This window comes from Rhea pennata, chromosome 18, assembly GCF_028389875.1.
Source record: "Rhea pennata isolate bPtePen1 chromosome 18, bPtePen1.pri, whole genome shotgun sequence".
Classification (NCBI taxonomy): Eukaryota; Metazoa; Chordata; class Aves; order Rheiformes; family Rheidae; genus Rhea; species Rhea pennata.
This window is the reverse complement of record NC_084680.1, coordinates 4,225,912-4,246,955: the sequence shown is the minus strand read 5'-3', so window position 1 is coordinate 4,246,955 and position 21,044 is coordinate 4,225,912. Positions and strand designations below refer to the sequence as shown.

The window sequence follows — 21,044 nt, the reverse complement described above, 5'->3', positions numbered from 1 at the left end:
CTCAGCAATGCAAAGAGCGATCCAGACAGCTCTAAGAAGGTGCAACTTTCACCAGGGCAGAGCCCTAGAAACAGGGAGCAAGTCTCAGGAAAAAGCCAGAGGTTACTCGTGCCTCTCTAGAGGAAAAAGTACATGTTTGTTTGCAGTAGTAGCAGAACAACGCAGACAAGGGTGGGAAAGGGGATAGCTGCAGCCTACCATCCCCTGCAACACAGCAATGCAGCACAGAAAAGGTTCCGAACATGAAGCAAAATGCTAGGGGTGAAAGCAGACTCTAGCTTATGTCTTGAAGGAAGAAGGGCAAAAATGTTGGTCTCTGAACATGCAGGAGTTGGTGACATTCTACTCATTATCTGTTCTCTGCCTTAGAAAAAAGGTGCCCAAACCTGCTGTGTTTGGAGCAATGTGTTTCTAGAGAAATAACGGGAAACTAAATATTACTCACAAGACAGCAGACAAAATAATCAGGGGGCCAGAGAGCCTGTTTTGTCAGATAACACCCAAGACCCAGACTGCTCAGGCTTATCTGGCAACCCTAGTAGTCTGTAAATATTGGAAAGATGTTAAACAAGGAAGATGGAAGTGATTTATAGTTTAGATGAAGCTGTAACTAGGACAGCAGTGTGAATTTAGAAAAGCTTAGGCAATATATCAGCCTTCATAATGATGCATAATCACAATTTTGCTATGCACTTGTAAAAAAAATATAGGTAGATGATCACACAGATTAGTCTGAAAAGGAACTATCAAGCTGAATATTAAAGAACTGCCTTTGGACTGAATTTGTTCAGCTGTTAAACCTGCTCTTAAGGGGAGACAATAGGATCCTTATACATGAAAAACCCAAACCTCAAAAACAGATTGGCACAAGAAACTCATCAGGTTTTATCCCTGCCCTTCTAAGCTTCACAGCTGGGATACAGACACAGAAAGACAACTTGTTTACATTCCAGCAGGAATCACGTATGCTAGGAACAGAACACAAATCAGGCTGTGGATGGTCTGTGCTGCATTGTATTTGCAAGGGCACCCTCCTCCTCCAGGAGATGCAATACGCCTGGCACAAGGACATCTCTCCAGGGGCCACCAACACCATATGTTGGGATGCTGTGAGGGTTGGTATGCAGACATGTTACTGATTCAGAGGCACAACGAGAAATCAGCAAAGCGGGCAGAGAATTGTTTTGTACAGTCCCTACCAGAAGGATGCTTTCCCAAGCCATCCAACGTATTGGCAGTACAGCTCTCCCTTGGATACGGTAGTAATCCCCACTGTAAAGGTTCCTGCTCATGCCAAAGTCTGCAATCTTGATGGTGTAGTTGTTTCCCACTAAGCAGTTGCGTGTGGCCAGATCTCTGTGCACAAAATTCAGAGATGCTAAATACTTCATTCCTGAGGCAATCTGGGTGGCCATGTACAGCAGGTTAGAGTAGCTGCATCAAAACAGAACAATACAGAAAATGAGTAGAGGCGTTCCTTGCATTCAACTCCTCCTTGACACTACCCACTGCTGGGGCCTTGTATTAGATGCACCATATGGACGTAGTTTTATCCTATCACTTAGTTTCACTGTTATGGCAAAAAACTAAGTTGTCCAGTTGCAGGACATTAAAAGTCCTACCTGTCGGTCTAGGCCAAGTCCCTGCGCTGACCAAGCAAGGACAGACAGACTACCCCTGAAAGAGGTTTAATAATTCATAAGCAGTAATTTATTGGTTCCACATACAAGGAGCAGATATGCAAGGAATTTACGCATCATAGCATCAACTTTTCAGAGAGCCAGGAAAAATTAAGTTGTACAGTCTCATGATCATGAGATCAGAATCTCATGTCTCAGAAATCACTTAATTTGGTGTTTCACACGCACTGTAAATATCACTAAGTATGCCACATAACATTAAAGCAAGCTTATCCTTCTTGCTTTATATATTTAGTATTACTAAATATTTAAACAAATGCATTTGCTATTATAATTTTATCTGTAATTCCTTTTATTAGAAAAAGGAAGGTAATATTAATAAAGCTGCAATATATACGAGCTGAGTATGGATCATCCGACTTAAGATTCTTCACATGCCACTTTTTTGTGATGCTGCTCTGTTTAATTCCCATTTTACACTCTCAAACACTTCACATAAACAAGCATTTATCACAAGAAATCTGATATGAATAAACTGTTTACAGTCAATAGTTCTCTGATAAAGCCCAGTGGGGGAGGCCATACTCTCTTCCTCTATGTTTTGGTGGCAATGAAAAAAAGCAATGCATATCAGGTTATCTAAATTATACTAATCCAATTATCTAATGATAATATATCCAATCTTTCTATTATAAACTACAGCTAAGCTATTACTACAGCAGTTCAGAGGTAGTGTCTCTTTTCCAACAGAGCACCATCAGGAAGGCCTAGGTACCACTGCCCTCCTGGCCTTTCAGCACGGTGAAATCACAACCCAGCCAGGTGACACTTGGCCAGGCCCACAGCCAGCTGAACATTGCTCATGATCCCTGCAGACCTGTTGTCTCCCCAGAGAAGCAGCTCTGCCACCTGCTTGTGCTTTGTTAACCTGGTCATCAGTTTTCTGCATGGGACCAGGCAAAGTCTCCAGGCCCTACTTTCTCCGAAGCCCCTGCTCAGCTGTAGTTGTCTCCCTTCTTGGGGTTAGCACAGGCTACTCAAGCAGCCCCATCATCCCATCTGCATCCTGGCAAGGTCCTGTCAGCAACCATCGTTTGGCTCCCAGCCCCTCCTGCTCAGCAAAATCTGCAGCGCCTGATGCCCTGCACAAAGATGGGCAGGATAGGCAATACTTCTCAGTCAACTACCCACTTGTCTTCACAGTTTGCTAGATAGCCAAAGACAGTAAGACATTTCAAACACCTAAAAGCTATAAGGGCTTAAGAAGCATGGTGACCAGCCCTCTCCTTCAAACAGGCCATATTTGGGCATGAAGCAATAAGCTTCAGTGATGGGTGGGATGGTGGGATTTTGTCATGTGAATTAGACATCTAGAGGCACTAGTAGAAACATGCTGCAATCTTTGGCTGGGGGATTCATGTCATTTTCAATAAACACCTCCTATACAGACAAATGCTGAGCTAGTCATACATGACTTCTTTAATAACAAACTATACTTGGTGGGAAGCTGGGATAAAAGGAAACACTAAAGGATGGGGTGAAGGATCAGACAGATAGGAAAACCAAAAGTCAGACCAAATCATAAAGGAATGGAGACCAAAAAAGAAGAATATGAGTGACAGTGCTGACATGTCAGGAGCAGAATGAAGAACAGGTAGTTCAAGGCTTTGGTCAAGTAAGTGCCCTAAGTCTAAAGGCAGAAGTTGTTGTGGATGTGTGGGAGAGACAAGAGACTGGAGAGAGCAGGAACAGGTTTCTACACAGATGTAAATCCTCTCCCATCCCATAGTTCCCAGTGTATCATGACTCTGCAGGATACCAGAGTAACACTCCCCAAAAAAGCTGCTGCCCACAGCCAGCTACCAGCAGAAACATTGATGTTATCTAGACATGGTAAGATATAGCCATCTTCTGTCCAGTCCATTAACAGAAGTTGTTCTGCCCTGCTGCTTGATTATAAATAAATCTTTAACACTTGTAGGGGTACATGCCAAGGGCTAAGCAATGCATTGAATTCTCAGAGCAGGTCTTTTAATTGAGCAGAATAAGTCTTCATCCTACACACAATACTCCTTTAGGAGGAAAGGACTTTCTGCAACAGTGGAGATGCTTTTAAGTTAGATTTAATCTTTCTGCATAAGACAGATTAGTGCCAATGCTGACAAAAAAACTGTTTCCTTGCCAGAGAAATGTTCTAAATGTTCTCTTTAAGCTGGCTGACAAAATCTTTCCTTAGTGAGGTTCTACACTCAACTCTTTCCCTCCCTCCCCTTTTTTTGCCTCTTTCATTTAACAAAATGAAACAAAAACACCCCACACAAGCACCCATCTGGAACCAAGGTAATATTTTAAAAGCCTAGTAGAAAATTTTGACTTTCACCCCAATGTAACTAGTTAGTTATATTAATTAAATAGTTGATACAAGCTTGCTAAGAGATGGTTAAGTCAGTTACAAAACATCTAAGGTGCTCATTGCGACCAGCATAGCCCAGTCAGGGACTCTTCCCAGGAAGATGGGCCTCTAGAGGCCTTTAAAACAACCTCCCACTCAAAGTAGGACTGTTGCCCACAATACATGCTGTAGTGATGGCCAGTCTGGGAGAAGGTGACTCACTGGAAGGCACAGCAGATGAAGCTATGGTAGCATGGTATTCCTGATTAGTCCTAAACATAGGCTGCTCTTACCTGACACAGGGAATGTTGTTCGAAACAGCAAATTTGCTGTAGATCTCCCTTTGCGACAGGAACTGATTGAGGTCACCATTTTCCATGTACTCTGTTATCATGCACAGTGGGTCATCACGCACGCACACACCCAGGAGCCGGATGATGTTTGGGTTTTTCAGCCGCGACATGATCTTGATCTCCTTCAGGAAATCATTTCTTGTAAAATAGAAAACACAGGTTTGAATCCTAGGCTATTCCTTTATCTAAAGGAAACGGAAGCAGCATGTAAGGAAGCTAGAAAACCCTGATCAGAGACAGTAAACTATCTGTGCATCGTAAGTTTAAAAGATGGTTCTCTGCTTGTGGGCAACATCCACCCTTTCCACAGCAAAGGGGACAAAGGCAGCACATAGACATGTCACAAATAGACATTATGTCTATTCCTATTCTCAACTTCCTGCTTGTGTCCTGTTCTTTACACAAACACACAAAATGTGCACAGCAGCCTGTCTCTTACAGAAGTCACTAGGGTTAATCTGTGTTAAACTGTTGTGTGGAAAATGCTAGCCCTCATTCTCAGACGGCTGCTACTGCAGATGGGCTTACCTGGCTGTTTTGTTGACATCTGATCTTAGCATTTTAACTGCTACTAGAACTGGTTGGCGGGTGAATTCTGTGGAAGAGACTCCCAGAAATTCTAGCAGGCCATCGGCTTCACATAGGTGCACCTGCAGGGCAGAAAGCAGTAGCAACTACAAAAGCACAAATGGGGAGAAAACCAGAGGAAAACAATGCCACATTGAGCCATGTTTGGTCACAGCTGGCAAAATAACTGAGTGAACGATTTAATGAAGGTAATCCTTTATTCTGACAGCAAACAGCCCTAGATCCTAGACAAAAAGAATGTCCTTACAGTACATAGGCCACGATGTAGGAAAGGACACAGACTGCACCCTGATGGGTCCCTAACGCACCAGATTTACTACACACACAGCTTGCTGCTACAATACACGACTGGGGGTCCAACTTGCCAAACAAGCTCTGGACATGCTCAGGAAGGCCACTATGCCTTAAGTTTTCTGTTTTGCTCTCCACATGCAGACAAACAGCACGGCTGCAGCAGGTTTGGCATGTACAGCATGCCAGACCAGCCATACATATAGAGTGAGCATGCCCCAGGTTGTCAGATGTTTGCAGTCTGGCCTGAGTCACTGCTCCAATTTAACTGAGGAGTATCCGAAAATCACAAAGAAAACTCTGACATCCTTAAACTCCAAACAGGAGAAATGCTTGTGACATGGACACCTCAGCTGTGAATGTATTCAAAGGAGCTCTCCAAGGAGAACACAGAATCCCCAAATTCTTAAAATAAATAAATGAATTAAGACTTGAAATTACTGCTAAGGTCTTATGAAAAAGCTTTCTTGAGAAAAATGCATGTATAAGAGAAGAACAAGACAAGAGATACTGCAATAAAGGAAAGGGGACAGACCCGAGTGTACAGGATAGGAAAAGAGAATGAAGGAGAGGAGCAGACTGGATGCGTCAGTTCCAGGAAAATGTGCAACAGGAGAACATAATAGGAGCTTAATGAATTTTATATGAAGCAACAGTCAAGAGCATGTGACAAACATGGTGAGAAGAAAGAGGAGACAGCACAAAGCCGCAGAACAAAAATATGAAGAGTCTTCTGCAGTTACAGGAAGAATGAAATTGCTATAGTGAAAGTATGGTCACAAGACTTGTCCTTCTGTCACTCACAAAATCCAGCAAAATCAAGCAGAGACTGGCTGTACAAACATGGAATAGAAAACAGAGTCATGGCATTAAGGGCACGAAGTGGAAGTAAAGTGTCCAGGAAGTGGGTGGTTAGGAGCAGAAGACTCACTTGAAAGTGAAGGGAGCTCTGAGTGGAGAGGTAAAGAGAGTATGAATGAGCCATGTTGCTAGAAGCAAGACTGCACAGCAAGCCACATCAGTGGAGGAGAACATTTGATGACAACCAAGTCTGGTAAAGACTATAAAGGCAAGAAGGAGAGAAGGCGGCAGGCTAATATGGCACATTTGTGAAGATGAGAAAAGAAAGAGCCTGTGACGCAAGGAAAGGAAGAGGCTATTAATCAAACTAAAAAATGGGGCTGGACAGCCTGGCCACTGCTGTTTGACAACACAAAGTGGGAGGAGGAGGAACTCTTAACAGTTATTAGAATGAAAGAAATGAGTGGGAAGAGGGAAACAAACAGAACAGTGAAAAACCCCAAACCGTTTTACTTTTGGAGTGCAACCCATAATAGGGGCAGGATCCAGGCTGCAGCAGAAGGGGCTGACACCCAAGGGTGACAGCAAAGGATGTCACAAGCTATTTAATACTCTGAGACACCCAAAAAGAAATGAAGGGGGAACAGGGAATAGTGTGCAGTCAATAGGGAGGAACATGAAGATAGGCCATGGGAAAGAATGAGGGAGCAGTAAAGGGTTGGTGCTTCGCCAGAAACATAACAGAAAGCTAGAACTTAAGGCTGGAAGTGAGTGAAAGCTGGGAAGGGTACAGACACATACTCGAAGAGTAGGAGTAAACAAGAGGAAGATCTGGCTCAGTAGGGAACTAGGGATACTGTAGTAATGAAAGAAAGAGAAGAAAAGGACAAATGAAACATTCACAGCTCAAAAGGAGTTCAAAGGGTAAAATGAGAGCTTAGGAGGTGACTGAGCCATATATACCATGCTGCCTGAGGCTTCTGACACAAACTGGAGATTTGAGTAAGCAGGTATGCCAGAAAACATGCAAGGGCACCACATGCTTGGGAAATGTCTGTCTCTGTCTGGGCTTCTCTGCCTCTTAATGTGCAACCTATTTTTAGAGCTAGGCTAAATCTGCCTTGGCTGGACTCACCACTAGAGCTTTCAAATTCGCATGCCTAAAGGTGGGTATCTGAATGTGAGAGTCACCAGATGTTCAAGGCCTCCATGGAAGAGTATAGAACAGTCTGAATTCACAACTCAGGCCCTTTCTGCATTGTCATAAATATGGATACAGAGAGCAAACAGCTAACAAAATTCACAAATATTTCATCTGCTGGAAAGACTTTTCTGTGGCATCAGGCAGCAAGCTCATAGGTGCAAAGTGGGTCTCTCTGAAGCCTAATCTTAAAGGACATTGACTTTCCCCAAATGCAAAGGCAAGTATTAAACTGACATGTAGGTCCCTCAGCCCCTACGAGGGAAGCAGTGCCCGATAAGCAGCTCAGAACATTTGCTGTGCCAGGTATTTCCCTTCTACTAGAGAGAAGTATGGAAAAGAATGGCTGTACCTCTCCAAATTGGCCTTCTCCCAGCTTCTCCTTGAGTCGAAGCTGTTGCCGCGGGAATTCACCTACTGAGATGTCCTTCTTGGTGAGTGAATCCACAGTGAGAGCTGGCACTGCATACATATTGTTGCCTGTCACACCTTGCAGGTGGACAATATCTGTTTCAGCGTAGTGAGGCACGTTGTTCTGGAAGCCTTGGTGAGGAGTGGACTTGGTCAGGTCAGGCTCAGCATAGTCCCCACTGCACACTGAGGGGAAACCACAGACAGCTGAGTTGAACGCTCTTGCTTCTTCAAAACTAGTATGGCCTGGCTTCCATTCTTCTTGATCCTGCAACCATCTAGGAACCTTAGCCTAGCTGCACATCTGTTACCTTATACCATCAGCACTGGACATCTAGATGAGGACTGTGCTCTGTTGTAACTGAGGCTTAAACCTGAACAAGCCCACACTTGCAGACCCCATGTTAACCAGCTGCTTGCTCTGCCTAGTTAACATGAGCTAGAACTCTGGCCCAGACACAGAGGTTCGAGTTGAAGGTGATTTCCTGCTTCTGATTCACCCTAAATGAGAGCTGTCCCTATCACCTGAGGCAGGGAATATTGTTTGAAATGGCAAGTTTGTTGTAGATCTTCCTCTGCAACACAAACTGATGGAAGTCTTCATTTTCTGTGTGCTGTTATCATTTCACCTGACCTTCTTACAGCTTACTCACATAAATACTGAGGAATAACTCTTTATAATTAACTCTCTGTATAATCAGTATTTAACTTCCTATATGATCAGTACTACACAGAACATTCGTTTTGCTTTAAACTTGCCTGACTTGATCCAAGTCAACATCCCTGCACAAAATAACTGAGCGACCCATCTGTGCTTGAGGAATGTGGTACTGCCCTTCCATTCACTAATGCAGCAGTGCCATTTCTGAGTACAAAAGCCTGTTGGATGCATACAGAAGGGAACACTTCCAAAAGCTTCCCAGGGGTCTGGGAGCCAGTGCACCATGGATAATTTTCTGCCAACTTTGCCTCTGCTTCTTCTGAGGCAATTTCAAATAACCATTCCTTCAAGAAGAGGTGCTAAAGGCCTTTCTCCCCTCTGCAAGCCAGTTCGGACAGTCCTGGAGCGCTGCAGGCAGCAACACCACTGCCAAGAAGCTGAGACAAACAATGATTTGCTGCTGTGATAGCTAAAAGCAGCTGCTAAAAGATGACCTGGCTAACACAAACAGTCTTCAAAAAGAATAAAAGACTGTGTACTGAGGCTGATACACCATCTGCCAAAGCTACATACTAAAAAAATGTCACGGCTCCAGAATATTAGTCTCAGGTCTGTGAGTTAACATTGTGTAGTAGTGAGAAGATTACTCAAGGCAAAGGGGTAAAAAAAAGGCAAGTTTTAAAAGCTGATGAAGATAGAAAAAATAAGCACAATTTCCAGAGACTGATGATTATATTACCTGAATCCTCCGCACTTTGTGAGAGCTCCGGAAGCTTGTGGAGCAGTGTAGTTGGCTGATGATATTCCAAATCCAGTGGGAAAGCACGTTCATAGGTGGGATTTGACTGGTGGATCTGGGTCTGGTTGTTGGCAATAGTGTAGCTGTAGAAGGAGAGACGAACTGTGGCATCCTCCTCCAGGATTCGGCGCGGGGCCTTGGGAGAAGAGCAAAAACTGCTGAGTTGACGCTACGTTGAGTGATGTGTCAGCTGCAACCATTTCCAGTAACATCTTGGGTAAGGCCTCCGTCCTCCCCTGCCCTACAAATAGCATTTTAGCTACTAGACAAAACAGGTGAAGCCCTGTACTTTCAATGTAATTCAGAACTCATTAGGGTTAATACTTAATACTGAACTGCCAAATAGCCCCATCGTATTACCTTTTCCAACCTTTTTTGAACATACTGCTTCCAAAGAATGATGATTATAATCATCAAGAGCAGAAGAATAATAGCCACAAGGCAGCCCACAAGGATGGAGGTATTAGAGTCATCTGCTTTCTCTCCTATCCAGGTGCTGGTTACAGAAGATGTGGTTTCTGCAATTAGAGGAATTGATAAGAATCTAGAGTCAAAGTATAGGTTGTTTTATGTGCTAGCCAGCTTCCATGAGACAATGTTCCTTTCTTCAGTCTGATACAGAAAGGATCTTAAGCAGCTTCCCAAGTGTTAGCTGTGTTCACACTTTGCTTTAATCAGAAATTCTTATTTTGGAGGTTCAGAGCTAAGAACTATGCAGAGGACTACTTCAACTAAACACCATTCCTAGCATTGGAAAAGATCCCTTGCCTGGATTTGTGTTAAAGCAGACAACACCTCCAAGGAGAAAGTTTTCAAAGTTTCAGTGGCTGCACCTGTGCATTCAGCCCACTTGCTCTGAGGCAGCCTAGGTCAGCCAAGGGAGGAAGAAACAGCTGAGGCTCAGAGGACTAAAATGCAACCCTGTGTACAAGGGTGATAACCAGACCATATCCAGAAAAACATGGACAGACCATATTTACTAGGGTGTTATGGTGAAATCACCAGGCATTTGAGGCCTTAGCACAGCTAAGTGACAGAAATCCTTACCCCAGGTCCCCTCAGTGATGTTGTATTCTGCTTCCAGGAGTTCCGTTGTGCTTGGGGCTACTGTCACCAAAATAGGATTGACACTCTCCATGTCTGCAGCATGGAAGGGAAAACATCAGTTCAGTCAGTCTCTGCTCCTGCTTTGCCAGCAGTCAGTGCAATCCCAGTCAAGCCCCTGGCCCCCCAGCTGGAGCCAGGCTGAGACCCATGTAGCAGATCACGAAGTGTGAGCACGCTTCTCTGCTCAGCCAGCACTTCCCAGAGCTCCTGCACAGAGAAGCAGAAGCTTCACAGCCTCTCAGTGGAGTGCCCTGTACTTTCCCAGCCTCAGTAAGCCATACTGCAGGCAGGACTCTTCCCCGAGCTTGGCCAGATGTAGAAGAAACCAGGACAGGAGCTTTGCTTCATTTTTGGCATGATCATGAGAACGGTCATCCCAGGCCAGACCCACAGCCTGCCCAGTCGCACGTCTGATGGGGAGGGTGGCCAGGAGAGGCTGCCACCAACAAGACAGAAGCAGGCTGCAAACTATAGTACTATCCTCTCACTATCCTCTCGCTGTAGCTGTTTAGGGATTTTCTGAGTGGGAACCTATACCCAAGTCATTGCATTTCATTCTCAGTGATAATTGTTTTCTCCAAGATTGAGCCCTCCCAAGCACCTCACAGCAACACCTTCCACCTCACAGCTAGGACTCAAGAGGGGAAGAACCTCCCCCCCCCCCCAAAAAAAAATATCTGCCTTCTGCTTTTTAATAAACTTGCAATCTGCTAAGCTTTATGGATATCTATGGATGTAATTTAATTATTCATTAAAAAACACAGCATAAAAGTCAACTCAGTAAGCAGCAAGCAACTGTCTCAAAAGAAGAAATGCCTTATAATCCCTATTCTAGTTCCCCTGGTCCTGCTACTGCACACTTGTATCAGCCTAAGCTTGAACATCCTCCTTGTACATTTGCTGTTTCTGCATTGCCTTTCCAACCCTGATCAGCTTCATGCCCACATTCTTCCTCACACAACTCAGCCTGCCCTGTTTCCACTGATAGGCTACACCATACCTTAAGCCATGTCCCTGGTGTGAACCCTAGGCTGCCTTCTCCACTCCCCCACCATCCTGCAGCCTCCCAGCTATCCTGCATTTCCCTATTACCCTCCTACCTCTCACAGTGCCTACAGCAGTACTACCTCTTGCTCCTCCTTGAGAAGCCCCACGCTGCCCTGCACTGCTGTTAACCTCATACATCCAGCATCTCTACACCATTGCTTCTGCCCTCCATGCTCCCCTAGATCTTCTGAGCTGGAGGAATACTCACCAGACTGGAAGGAAATCTCACTCATCATCATCCAGGAGTCGGCAAAGTAGAAGCGGCAAAGTATGGCTTTACCCACACGCTGATTGAGGGGGACAGTCACAAACCTTGCACTGGGGTTTTTGTCATCTAAGACAGTTGCCACTCCAACAGGTTCAGACTCCCAGTCTGCAATCAGGCGAGGTTTGAACAAACACTCCACCTTCTGGAAGATCTTCACTCCCTTAGAAAACATGTTGTTACAATGCACCTAGTACGAAGAAACAGATCAGACAGGAAGACATACTGAAATCAAAAATCGAGGCTTGATGATTTTTTGTTCATGCAGCTCTTCAAACAGCTGTCTGTATGAATACTCTTAAACCAGTCTGAGTGACTTATTCTAAGACAGCCCAATTCACCTTTAGTCTGTAGTGGGAATGTCTGTACAAGAAGTGATTTCAAAACAACTGTTAACCTTACATGCAAAAACTAAATTAATGGTCCAGTCTTAGCAAGCTCTCCAAAAGACCCAGCAAAATGCATCATCAAAAAGAACAGCCCCAAACATACCACCCTATGTTAATCCAAAGCCTCACAGAACAATTCTGCATGAACATATATCTTAAGAGGGGAAAGGAAACCACATCTAGCCTCTATAGCCTCTTTGAGGAAGCCCACAGCATCTGCAGTGTAAGTTACTTTCTTCAAAAAAAAAATTACCAAGCAGTATATGCAAGCCAGAGAAGCTATTCCACTGACAAATAGCACTAGTTCTGCTGTGGCTGCTCCCTAACGACAACAAAGGATCTACGTTTTCTTCATACCATCATGTAAGCCTGCACCTATCAGGCTGCCATGGGGGCTCAGTACATCACCAGGGTGTCCCTGCTGCAACGGCACCACTGGCTTAGCTAATGATGCTGAAATTTAAACCACCATTGCTACACTGCCAAGCTAACGTCTCACTAACACAGAGGCCTCCCCGTGCATCTTCGGGTTACGGCTCCACGGAGTCTGCTTTCAGACTAAGCAGTTTGCAGACTGCTGCCAGGCTGGCTTCACATCTCTCTATTTGGGAGGTTTGTTTTACCCTCCTACAAGCTGGTAGGAACCTTTCCCTTCCTGCTCTTGGGCTGCACCTAAGCCAAGGGCCTCTGGCATAAGCGACAGGGGCAGGGGACCTACGGCTCCTCTGCTTCCCCAGGCTGCAGCACTGCAGGCCCATCAACACTGACACACAGCACCCTGCCGGACCTCCAGCAAAGTGGACTTCACAGAGACAAGGCTCATATGGATCCCTTATGCTGTTACTTATGCTCTCTTACTTAAACGCAAATATTGTCTCTGGTTTAGGGTATTTTTTGTTTGTTTTTGGTTTTGAGTTTTGTTTGTTTTTGTTTTGGGGTTTTTTTAACGACAGTTTAGATTCTGCCATGAAATACTGAAGATCTGGACCAAAGCACCAGTGTCAGGAACTATAAAAGAAATAAAGTGGCCCTCGAAGCCCATGGTGTTCCTCCCAGCCAGCCCCTCTATTTCATAGCCATGGTGGTCTGACTCTCCCTCAAAGCTCAAGAAATTATTTTCTAATGACTGCGCAGTATTAACAACTGCAACAACAACAGTTTCTGCATAAGTGCAGCTTTGAATCTTAATTGCTTCACCTCCTTGATGTCTTGCAGTGAATAGGAGTGAGGCAGTAATGAGGACAACAGGCCTGATGAGCAGGAAGAAGACAAAAAGAGGGTATTGAGTATAATCAGGAACAGATGAAGCCTAGATAATGTTATTCAATAAGGAGGTATAGTCATCTGTAACAAGGCAGGAAAGCCTGATGCCTGCAATACAGTTTGTGCCAGATTTGGACAGTAGTTGGACATGTTCACATCTTAGAGTGATACAGGAATACTTTCTAGTCCAACTATTACGAGTGTAGTGTTAAGCACCACCTACTGAAGTCCAACTCTACAATATGCAAGCCTAAGTAATTTGCAATGTAGTTGCAAAATTTGATAACATTTATTTTTAACATTCCCTTGTATATTGGAGAAGTTCAAAGGACTGAAATAAAGCTAACAGGTACTAATATTAAGATAGATATGTATCATGATAGTGATGAGTAAGTGATTACTGAATAGCTAGCTTACACGAAATAAATGCAGAAGTAAAACAGCATACACAATTAAAAATGAAGGATAATTTATGCTAATCAAAATAGCCTTATCATAAAACACTAAACAAAGTTGCTATTTCTATGAGCTTATGTATTTGGCTGACGAGAATGGCTGTGTTTACAGGACAGATTTTAATATAGCATTTCATTTACTCTCATTGTAATATGCAACTCCAACTAACATAATATGAACTCATGAATTATATAATTTAACTTTTAAGATTGGCAAGTTTTAATCAAGGCACCATTCTTCAGCAGTTTTTTTTTTTCCTAGCAGGCACAAGTTCCTAGTCCAAGGCTATTCACTATCTTTCTCAATAATCTGAAGAGACAATAAAATCACTAAGAATAAAATAGAAGAAACAAAGCAGCAAAATCAAACAGAAACGGCAGTTTCTCAAATAATCTGAACTATGCAGTAAGCTGGGTCCTCTGACTGACTTATTTCAAGATAAAGAATTCAGCATCAAAATGTAAATCAAGCTTTCTGGATTGGACTTTTATTCTGGAAACCAATACTTTTGGATAAGATTTTAGTATCATGCTAAAAGCTAAATGATCGTTGGTAGCCTGTCCTTTGGCTTAAAAAGAAAACGTGATCACAGCATTTATAAACAAAGTATAAACAAAAGTAGAAAGTCAGTACTATTCTTCTAAGCAGTTTGATCAAAAGCCTGCATCCAATTCTACCCTCTACACCTCCAAAAGCATATTGGCAAGCAAAAAAAGGATTGGAAGAAAACAGCACAAGTAATCCTGGCTCTCACAATGAAGGAATTGAGCAGCTCAGCCAACTTAGTTTACTGAAGCAAAGATTAAGAAAGTGGTTTAATCACAGTCTAGAAACAGGAAAATTTGAGAAGGCAGGACTCAAGATTTTTTGCCATTGAAAGCAGGCAAAAAGCCAATGGTTGCAAGCTAAAAATAGACAAAATAAAACCAGGGTAAGTAACCACCAAAACAATTTACTTAAGGATGTGGTGGGTTCTCCTTCATTTGAAATCTTTACGAGAAAAGCCACTGATCCTTTTAAAAAGATTCTGCTGTTTACTACAGACTCTAAACCTTTTGTTCATCCTTTTCCTGCATAATTCAGTAATTTCTCACAGCATAAGCATAGGTTTAGGCATCCAGAGACGTTTTTGGTCAAAAAAGGGGAAACACGATCACATTTTGTTGCCTCAAGGGTCAGGCAAGGCCTGTAAGACAGTCAGTAGCCTGCAACCTGAAATCTATCTTTGTTGTCAACAGGGGCTGCCAAAGCACCACCCACGTGTCTGCTTTATAGTCCTTAGTCATTTAATCTAAATGGTGAAAGGGGATGAGGCTAAACTCCTTTCAGTTGTCCCATGAGAAAGGACTAGAGGCAATGGGCAAAAACTGAACCACAGAAGTTCTGCCTGAATGCGAGGAGGAATTTCTTCACTGTGGGAGTGACAGAGCACTGGAGCAGGTTGTCCAGAGAGGTTGTGGAGTCTCCTTCTCTGGAGATACTCAAAGCCTGCCTGGATGCAACCCTGTCTAACATGCTCTAGGTGACCCTGCTTGAGCAGGGGTTTGGACTAGATGATTTCCAGTAGTCCCTTCCAGCCTTACTGATTCTGTGAAAGGAAAGCATCTCAGCTCCAGAGAGGCAAGCACTCCCCTGCTGCAGCTTTCTGCATAGGCAAACGTGAGACATTACCTGCTCAAAACCTGCCTCTGGTGGGCTCTGCTGCTAAGTGCCTTAAATGCTCATGCTTTGGGAAAAGAGCCTAGAGGTGCAACTTGGAAGCACCCAGACCCAAAGCCCACCCCAGGCAACAGGAGAGGGAGGACATTGATACCTTCATGGAGGTGAAGTTCCTCGGTCGGTCAAACTGAAACTCCATTTCAACAGCGCCTGTGCTAAAGCTCTCATTTTTCCAGCCGACGTAGTCATAGCCTGGCCACACACGGTACTGGTGGCTCTGGGTGAAATCATCCAGTCCCAGCACGCCGTCCGTCAGCTGGCCCAGGCCTCCATACAAGTGCCTAACAAGAAAGAACTAACAGTTGTACAGAACACCAGCTAGGAAAAACACTCAGGCTCCTTGATCTACCCGAGTGTGAAAGCAGTTAAGTCTTTCAGCTGGTACCAGGAAAACATGAATTTAATTTCTCTTAACCCATCCTGGGCAAGAACTTATTCCTTGTTATTGTACAACCTCACCTTTATTTTATTCAGGCTGAACTTTGAAAACCTTTCCCTGCTTTGCAAAAGGCATAAGTTTTTGCATTGATGTGACATACTGACAGCAAAATCTAGCAATAAGTAATCTATTGAGAATGAAAGTGAAGGCTCTAGAGAAGACACTTAAAGCTCTCTGTTAGGAAAACCCTAAGTGAAACATTTGATTGTGGAGCTGCACAGGAGGAACACTGCTCTATCCTACCCTTGGAGAACAAGTGGGAGACAGTTTTGCAGGCAGGCACAGAAAAGTGCAGAAAAGAAGCGGTGAGAGGCCACGGTCAGCTAGTCCAGCCACTCACAAGCAGACACAGCCAATTCTGTCTGGGATTACATCTGACATTACTTCTCAAGAGGAGAGTGTTACCAGCACCATTTTCAAGACTGATTAGATTCTCTTCCCCAGACTCTGCCTAGCTCCACTTTGTATCAGCAAGAGCAGACCCCATTGGGATAGTGCTGGAAGACGACATGGAGTAGGAAAGGCTAAACACAGTATGTTCCTGACTTAACTGCCTTTTGGGAATGCTGCCTGGCATATTCTGCCCCTTGTCCTATGGCAAGGAGAGTGCTAACTGTTCAGCAGTATCAACGCCTGAGCTCGCTTCCTAGACCTGTTCCATTTAATTAGGCAGTCTTTGTAACCAAGGCTGAACTGCTGGTACATGCATTGAAGGTCCTCAGGTCCACTCCAAGAAAGCCTTCCTATAATTGGGATTTGTACTAGTCTGCATGTTTTGTGAACTCCAAACAGGATTCACACCTGGAAAAGGCAGACTCCTGTCTGCAGGTCAGTCAGGCGCTTGATCAACAATTCAATTAGTTTGAAAGACTCCTTGCTCAGCACGTTGGGTTTTATGTCTGCATCTGGAGCTCCCAGGCACTCTCCAGCAAAGCTTGCTTCCTAAGTTAGGGCTCAGCACCTAAGTGCAACCCCTACATCATTCTACACATATAACTTTTTATAAGACACTCTAAAACATAAGTTGTGATTCAAAGGAAATTTTGATCTCAACACAGACCTTGAATTTCTAAATATCTGCTTTTTAAAATATTTTCTGCAAGTAAAAAAACACTCTACGCGAAACTCTTTATTCAAATGCCAGGTTTTCATGTTCAAACTTCAATATCTCAATACAGCTTGAAAGCATCAGATATTACCCCATCAAGACCTAATTACCCGCTATCTTGCAACATCCCTCAAGTACAAAGAAGGTATTCTCTTCACACATTTTTGACTCCAGCATAGTAGGACACAAGTTACTTAAAAAAAAAAATCATCTCTAAACACGAAGAACTTCAGGCATCAGCAGAAATTTTCGGAGGTTAATAATCACTGAAATGTGAATGTACACTAGAATCTCCTTAGCTCAATGGGTGCCACCAGGTCACTTACCAGTCACCTTTCTGCACAAGCAGGAATCTGCTGCGCCTCAAGAGGCCCATTGCCCAACATTTCAAGCCATTCAAAAACATATTCAAATCTGTGTTTATAGCAAAGAAAAATGATCATGCTAAATCTCTGAAAGTTCAGCCAGTTTAATGTTTCAGATTCAGACTCTTAATGAATTCTGTCTTCCAAAGGAGTCACTATAAGATAAACCACAAACCTCAAAATGTCAACAAATGTCCTAATTTACCTCAGTGATTTGAAATACTAGCATGCCTTGTAATGAGCTGTAAAATCCAATGACTCTGGGCTTTTTGACTCCAAACTGGAAAAGCATCATACCCAAGAAATCTTTACAGTGAGACATCAGCCACCTTCCTTTGATACCACATTGGCAGTGGTGCCTCTGCTGACTTGCAGCTTCTCACATGGACTGATGCAGTTTTCCAAATTGTTTCAAGTCCTTCAGGGCTTTATTTTCAAAAAGAGTATTTCACATCTGTCCAGAAGCTCACAGGTATCAAGTGCAGGCCTAGAGTTCAGGTGTTGCGTACTTTCTCAGATGCCCAATTTACCCTGGAGACCTCCTGCAACAGTTTAAGATGCAGTCTGCTGGAGAATGCATTTCAAATATCAAACTCCACAAGCAAAGGCAATGAAGAGGGGAAGGACCTTCAGCTGATCCAAGGGCACCATGATTGTGCAAGTAAAAGGTCCAGCCAGCTCTCCCACTCCGACTTTGGGCAACAAAAGAGTAGCAGCACCTTATGATCTGCAGTATTAACAACAGCTTAGGGCTACACCTGATCAGCAGTGAAACCAGTGCAATGAATATGGTCACAGTAGAGACCAAGAATGATGAAGGCTTTAAGGCAACCAGACATATCAGAACTGTCTTATCACACCATGTACAGATGGGAAGCCATGAACAAAGACGTACTTGGCTGTATAATGACAGAACCTTCTCTTTGAAGAGAAGCATCAAAAGACTTCCAATAACAGACAAATAATTTGCTTCCTGGTCACCTTCACCAGCTAGGACGGGATGAATCTTGAGCTTGTGCCCTCCTTCAGAACAGCAACTGATAATGCATCACAGGGTCTGGAACAACCAAGCTACTCAAATATTAAACACTTTGGAGAACTAGGAGGCTAGCTTGGACTAGGGAGGTCTCACCAAGAAAGTATTTAGGATACAGGATACTAATGACAGGAAAAGAAAGAAAGAAGAGATAATTTGCACAATGACAGAGAGAGAACAGGACGACTTCTCCCACCTGCGCTCATGGTAGCCATCATAGGTCGAGTCATTCAGATAAACGATGGGGAAGCCAGGAGCCGCTATTGTCCCTCCTTCAGGGATGCTATAGGATGCCAAACCATCTAAAAAAAGAAGGCCATACACCTCAGAAACACAGCAGCAGCCGCCTTCCACCATCTCTGCCCATGTGATTGTTATTTATGATGTGGACCACCAAAGCAGCTCTGTGGACCTGGAAATCTTTCTCATACATGAGGATGCTGAAGAGTCCCAGTCAGTGTTGTGTAAAGGCTACTTTTCAGTCACAGGCATGGAAGTCACTACTTACCATACCAGACGCAGCCATAGAGCTCAACCCTCATACAGACAGTCATTGGCAACTCTGTCACAGGAATCACCCGGATAAAACGAGCAATGATGGGAGGCCGAAGATCTTTCAAGACCACATCATACGTATCAATGTTGCCTTGGATCACCTGGAAAAGAGAGGTCCTACCAGTAACTTCCTGGTGCGTAGTTCATATGTACAGAAGTTTACTCGTACCCCATCATTTGAGACTGAGGAGTTTCCCCATGCAGTATACGCAGAGGGTTTGCTGCTGCTGTTCCCCTCCTCCTACCCAGTGCATGGCTTAGGTGAAAGGTGCTTCCTGCCGTTTTGCTTCCTGTACACTGCAGACTGATACCAGGAAGGACTTAGAGAGAGAAGAAAGGCAGGTGGAAGACAAATGTACATGTGGACTATACGTTACAGAGAACTTCAGTTACTGGTATGTAACCTCTCTTTTGAGGAGTCTACATGTACATTCTAATAGCAGATAGTGGTCAGCGCTTGCCCTCTTCACCAGTTACCTGAAGAGGGTCTTGTTGTCCTTTTTCTAAGAAATACTGCACAAACCAACAAAATGTCAGAGTTGGTGCAGCATTCATGGATGAAGATCCAAGTAGCTGCACAGCAAATGTCTTGAACTGAAATACTCAGCATTACCACGACTGCTCCATCCCGGTAAAGAGCAGTGTGATCTGGCAGGGAGTTCCACCCCCCACCCCATTTGATCGCAGTTCTAGGAACAGCCCACTATCTGCTTCGATGGCCACTGTATGAGAACAGCTGGAGCTGTCAATTCCCCAGTGAAGGGCTCCAAAAGCCTAAGAGATTTTTGTAAAGGTCTGGACCTATGGAGACAAAATAAGAACACTTCTGACATCAAGAGCCTGAACTGCTGGTGCGAGGGCTCCTGTTCAAAGACACTCTCAGAAAAAAGAATGGACCAGAAGCTGAGACTGCTCAAAAGACCACATGGACTGGAACTGTTGGTCTGCAGGCAATTTAAAAGACGAGAGAGGCCAATGAGGGAGCAGAAAAATGGCTTCCTCTTCATAGCAGCAGGAAAGCTCTCCAGAGTCACTAAAGAGGTAAAGGACCTTGGACCTTGTTATATCACAAGAGGAAGCTCCTCAGAACACTGCATCTTTCTCAAGATCAGCCAGGATTGACAGCCCCAGGAAGGCAGTTGAAGCAATGTGAAGGGAGACCATATCTATTTTATCAAAAGCCACCTTTACAGAGCTTTACAGAAAGTCTTCTGAACTCCACCAGGATAGCATGAAATGCTCTTGTACATCTGACTGGGGTGAGGGAGGAAACCACAAGCAGCATAGTCTCAACATACAGGACAGTCAGAGAGCAGGCTCGCTTTCTCATCTTCTTCAGCCTCTCAACAGGCTCTTAACTTGCAGCCTCTTAACATCTCTGTTCTTAAGACAAACACTTATGATCTCTTCCAATGAAATATGGACACATAAATGACCCTTTTCTTCAGACATCTAGTAACAGGGATTAACACAACCATCAGATGACTTAAGATTAGAGAGCTGTAAAACAGCTCAGCTGGCACCACCTGATCTTATTGATAGGAAAAGAGACCCTATAGAAGCTAGAATTCATTTGGCATGAATTTCATTTTGACTGCAAATTGATTTGTTTACTTCCTTAGGAAGGATGTGCAGAAGTTCTGCCATTTCACTGCAGATGGCCTTGAAATATCCCATGCCTTCATTACAGGAGCTAGACGGATCCTCTGGAGTTGACCACACCTGAAGGGAATCTCCAAGATAATATCAAGCCAAAAAGTCTTACGTAGACCAACATGGACTCGCTGCTAGACAGAGTAAGAGCAAGAAGCTTCCAAGAGCTATTCCCTGCTCATAAAAAGATACCTTTACATCAGCTCTATAGTGGAAGAGCCAACATTTCTGCCTGATACAGGCATCACCTGAGATAAGCAAAAGGAAAAACGCACTTAGCACAGTACCTCCCACAAGTAGGGGTTGCTGCGGTTGAGCACTTGCAGTTTCTCATGACCAGAAAAACAAAGTGATGAGCTGTGTGTGGAATGAACCCCAGACTCCAGCACCAGCAACAGATGGTGGCAATTAACATTCCCAACAGCATCAGGAGAGACCAGGACCAACAGTGCTGCACTACACAACATTAGTGCTAGTAGACACTATGAACAGATGTCAGAGACAA

The 21,044-nt window shown here is 43.9% G+C and overlaps 1 protein-coding gene across 4 annotated transcripts in view; it reads right to left on the bottom strand.

The window, feature by feature from the left end:
* Positions 1-21,044, bottom strand: part of LOC134148528 (discoidin domain-containing receptor 2-like) — a 60,266-nt gene that overhangs the window by 4,168 nt on the left and 35,054 nt on the right. For 3 of the 4 annotated variants that reach the window (XM_062590734.1, XM_062590733.1, XM_062590736.1), the window contains exons 5-15: positions 18,840-18,987; positions 18,528-18,633; positions 15,478-15,664; positions 11,500-11,746; positions 10,185-10,277; positions 9,498-9,655; positions 9,078-9,273; positions 7,619-7,863; positions 4,914-5,035; positions 4,326-4,523; positions 1,200-1,434 (exon numbers count right to left, since the gene is read on the bottom strand). In XM_062590734.1, the coding sequence (XP_062446718.1) occupies positions 1,200-1,434; positions 4,326-4,523; positions 4,914-5,035; positions 7,619-7,863; positions 9,078-9,273; positions 9,498-9,655; positions 10,185-10,277; positions 11,500-11,746; positions 15,478-15,664; positions 18,528-18,633; positions 18,840-18,987 (1,935 nt within the window). The remainder of the gene's footprint in view (positions 1-1,199; positions 1,435-4,325; positions 4,524-4,913; positions 5,036-7,618; positions 7,864-9,077; positions 9,274-9,497; positions 9,656-10,184; positions 10,278-11,499; positions 11,747-15,477; positions 15,665-18,527; positions 18,634-18,839; positions 18,988-21,044) is intronic. The other variant, XM_062590737.1, reaches the window with a different exon arrangement.